The following is a 4,200-nucleotide window of genomic DNA, read 5'->3' as shown; positions in this document are numbered from 1 at the left end:
TGTGTATGGTGGTGTACTGTGTAAACCTAATTTCTGTTTCTGCCTCCTACCTTTTCTCCTGCCCTTCATGCCTCACCTGCAAGCAAGTATTCCTCCTCCCTCTTCATAGCTCTTGAAGGCAGTCCTCTCCTCCTCCCATCTCCAATAAAAGGCCTCCTTTCCGGTTTTCCCAAGGCAAGGCAAAAAATAAGAAAAGTAGACTGGTTCTTGGCCTAGCCACCCTTTTGCCAGTTTTAACTTGGGTGTAAATAACTTGGGAGCAAGTCGTTTGAGTTCCTGCCATCCAACAGGATAAGGAACATGCTTTGTGTGGTTCTTGATTAAACGGTGAAAGATGGGAGAGTAGCCCAAAATACGAGACAGAGGAGTCTAAGGTGGAAGGATGTTCTGGAATGATTTGGGAGGAGCTCGAAAGATTGGGTCTGCCAGGAGCAGGAGTTGGTCTTGCCAGCAAGCGCCAGCATCTGAAGCTCAATGAAGATAAGCCATCTGGATAGTAAGCTGCAAGGTCGTTGGAGCTGGAAGCGAATCTAGGAGAGGATGATTTCGGTACAAGATACCTGGAGTTAAAATGTCACTTAAGGCTACCCGACTCACTTGGAGCAAATACAATATGAGCGCATTTCCTTTGCTTTTTATAAGAAAAATGCCCTGAAACACCTTTGCTGGGGGATTTGGAAAGGTTTCCATTTTTATATCTAGTTTCCCTTTGAGGAAAGTTTACCCCGGGTTGGGAGAGATGGAGAACGTGGAGGTAGGAGCTGCCGCAGAAAGCCATGGTGGTTGTAATGAGGGCGAACGGGAACATTAATCCCAAATCCACGCTTCCGTAATGCGGCTTCCTCCTGGCAGCCTCGGCCCCCTTGTCTGAGCTCGCTGGGCGGGGAAGCCTGGCCCATCGCTTCCGGTTCCCTCTCATAGGCGAGCGTCCCCTTTGGTAGGCGGGGCGGCGCCGCTGGGTTCCCCAGTACGTGTCGGGGGCGGGGTTCCCGGGCGCCCTCGCAGCATGGCCGCCGCGTTAGCGTTTTGGGGTCCGGAGAGCCGAGCCCGGGCCGGGGGTCTCGGGGGGCTGCGGGCCCCAGCTCCGGTCACTATGGACAGTTTTTTCTTCGGTATTGAGGAAGGAGGGGTGAGGGTCGTCCTGGGGCGGGGTGAGGAAGGAATGCAGAGGGGTGCACGGCATGGGTGGGGGCGGAGGGGGCTCGCACGCGGCTGCTGGAGTGGAAGTGGGGGCCAGACCCCTGCCCAGATGTGTGGGGCGGGCTCAGGGCTGAGCGCCCAAGTGTTCCGGAGAAGTGAGCGTGTAAATGGTGGTCGATCAGTCCATGGCCACACGTGACAGAGTTTGGGGAAGCGTTCCCCCTTCCCCCACAATCATGCACACTCACACCATTATCTCTTCCAGGCTGTGAGCTCTCCGGCCACACCCGCTCTTTCACCTTCAAGGTAGAGGAAGAGGATGATGCAGAGCATGTGCTGGCTTTGACCATGGTGAGGGGTGGGGAAGGGGGGTGGTGGTGAATAGCTTGACCTGAGCAGGCCACTGGTGGGCCTCTGCCCGTAGCCCGCCCCCAACCTTTTCTTTAGTGGGAGTCGCCTCCTCTGCCCAACCCCCCAATGGCCTGCTCCCTTGGCCAGGTAATTCAGAGAGACCTCTGAGGTTGAGCAAATTCTAGGATAGATGCCTCCACTGTGTTGTCAACACCTGCTTAGGGAGACCCCAAAGTCTTGTGTACCCTTCCCAGCTCTGCCTCACCGAGGGGGCCAAAGATGAGTGTAATGTGGTAGAAGTTGTGGCCCGTAATCATGACCACCAGGAGATTGCAGTCCCCGTGGCCAACCTCAGGTTGTCCTGCCAACCCATGGTGAGTTCCCTGGCCATACCTGGGGAGGGGAGGGGAGGGGGATAGGGGAGAGGAGGGAAGGATTGGGCTACACCTTCATCCTTGTCTTTCTCCTAGCTCAGTTTGGATGACTTCCAGCTTCAACCTCCTGTAACCTTCCGCCTGAAGTCAGGTTCTGGTCCTGTGCGGATCACTGGGCGGCACCAGATTGGTGAGGGTCCTCTCCTTTGCCTTCAGTGGACTCTCCATCAGGTCTCCTCCTCCCCATTTCGGCTCCTCCTGACTCCACACTCTTGCCCCCTCCCAGCCTTATCTCCCAGTGTAGCTGCCGCACAGGTTCTGCATGATGTGTCCTTCCCTTTCTGTCCTACTCATGCCTACCGCCTTCATGGAACCTGTCTCAGCTTCTCCAGCTCCAGCGATGTGGAACCCTTTGGCTCTTTGTCACCCAGTTTAGTATCTGAGGTTTTTCCCATCTTTTTTTAATTTTCTTAAGTATATATTTTTTATTCAGAGAAGGAGAGAGAGGTAGAAACATCAATGATGAGAGAATCATTGATCAGCTCCCTCCTCCATGCCCCACACTGGGGATCGAGCCCACAACCCCGGGCATGTGCCCTTGACTGGAATTGAACCCGGGACCCTTCAGTCTGCAGGTGGACGCTCTGTTCACTGAGCCAAACTGGCTAGGGTGGTTGTTCCCATCTAGACTATAAGCGCTGGGAGTTCAGGGCCCTGCCTAGCACCCCGGTGCATGAATGAATAACATAATATGAAGGAGACCTGGCTTTAACCATCTCCCTTCCTTTTACAACTTGTGTGTACACCAGTTTCTGTAAGCAGTGTTTCTGAGGAAGAAGAGAGCGAAGAAGAGGGGAGTGAGGAGAATGAGGAAGATGAATTGTGCCCCATTCTGCCTGCCAAGAAACAGAGGGGCAGGCCCTGACCCCCCTTGGTGAGTGGGAGGGCAGGGTGCCCAGCAGGGTCTGGGAGGGCAGGAGGAGCAGATGAGGGCCTAGATGCTGATCCCTTCTTTGCTCTCCTCAGGTCAGCTAGCTGCCTGCATACATGCCATGCACCACGTTGCTGTACAAGGATCAAGAATTTTAAATGTCTTCTTCACTGAAGAGGGGGGTGGGGCTTTGGGTCTTGGGCTGGTGCTAGGAGAAAGGGGGTCCCATTCTTTATAGGGTCCTGATGTTGTTCTAATTCTATACCATGCCTGGGGCTTCCCTTTTCTTCAGGCGTGGAACTCTGAACTGTCCTGACCCTCTCTCCCTCTTTCCCTTTGAGGTTGGAGGTCAGCATTTGAAGCTCAGGACTACATATTTTAAACACTTTTTACATTTTTGGATAAAGGATGAAAATAAAGTGGTGTAGAGTTTTTTTGCAACTCATTGTGTGGCTTCTCTCCCTGCTGGGCTGACATTCCCCTAGGGACCACCAGGTGGCACTGTGGCAGCACCGAGGGTGGCCCCAGGCCTGGGGGAGGGTGAAGAAATGTGGGATCCTGTTATCCCTAGGCCAGGCCTAGGCCCAAACTGCCCAGCTAGAAGAGGACCTCCCAACACCAAACCCATTTCAGTTCCTACAGGTGGGGGAGGGCCATCCCAGGAGGTTATCAGCATCCAAACAAGGGGTCTGGGCCTCTGTCAGCACTCAGGCTGATGGGCAGGGGGGCAGATAAGGGGGTTTAAGCAGCCCGAGGAATGTGCATCTCTAGCCCCATGAGGGGGCTCAGGGTAGGGAGGAGGCCAGTCTTTGCTCCTCCTTTCAGCCTTGCAGACTGTCTCCGAGCTGATCTGGGCCCTTAGAAACCTGATTCCAGGGACCAGATGGAGGGGGTTGGCCAGATTGGGTGACAGGGAAACCAGAATCCTGGTGGCCTGGCATATGGGGGCAGAGAGGAGCCCCTGGGATTCAGCCTCCTAGGTTAAGGGGTTTCTGTGCGCGCACACACACACTCTGCCTGGTCTAGGGGCTCTGGTGCCTGGAATCAGTTGGTTCTGGGGCTTGGCTGCTGCTGTGCCCTGAAGAGAAAGGGATCGACTTGATGTGATGTGTTGTATATGTGACCAACTCTGGGGTCAGCAGTTCAGCAGCTGTGTTGATGGGGTGGGGGTGTCTCAATGCCAACAAACAAACAAATAAAAGGTTACCTCCTGAGATAGCCTGGGGCCAGACATGCTGAGGATGGACAGAGAACAGTGCCTGGTGGGGCCAGGCCCTCTGCCTCCCACAGATGAGTGAGCAAGTAGGAGGGGTCCCTAGATAACCTGAAGGGGCTAGTATTGCGCCAGCTGGGGTCAGCTTTGGAGAGAATGTCTCTGGAAAGCACTCCCATCTTGACCACATC

The 4,200-nt window shown here is 54.6% G+C and overlaps 1 protein-coding gene across 1 annotated transcript; it reads left to right on the top strand.

Moving 5' to 3' along the window:
* Nucleotides 1–987: 987 nt before the first annotated feature.
* NPM3 (nucleophosmin/nucleoplasmin 3) lies at nt 988–3,237 on the top strand. The gene is made up of 6 exons (XM_008144407.3): nt 988–1,112; nt 1,406–1,491; nt 1,746–1,865; nt 1,962–2,055; nt 2,675–2,799; nt 2,892–3,237. The coding sequence occupies exons 1-5, from the start codon at nt 1,007–1,009 to the stop codon at nt 2,788–2,790; spliced, it is 522 nt and encodes a 173-aa protein (XP_008142629.1). The 5' UTR covers nt 988–1,006; the 3' UTR covers nt 2,791–2,799; nt 2,892–3,237.
* The last annotated feature ends 963 nt before the right edge of the window (nt 3,238–4,200 follow it).

The sequence above is a fragment of the Eptesicus fuscus genome, chromosome 17 (genome assembly GCF_027574615.1).
Source record: "Eptesicus fuscus isolate TK198812 chromosome 17, DD_ASM_mEF_20220401, whole genome shotgun sequence".
NCBI lineage: Eukaryota > Metazoa > Chordata > Mammalia > Chiroptera > Vespertilionidae > Eptesicus > Eptesicus fuscus.
The sequence above is the reverse complement of the archived record's forward strand: the minus strand, read 5'-3'. Positions and strand labels throughout refer to the sequence as shown.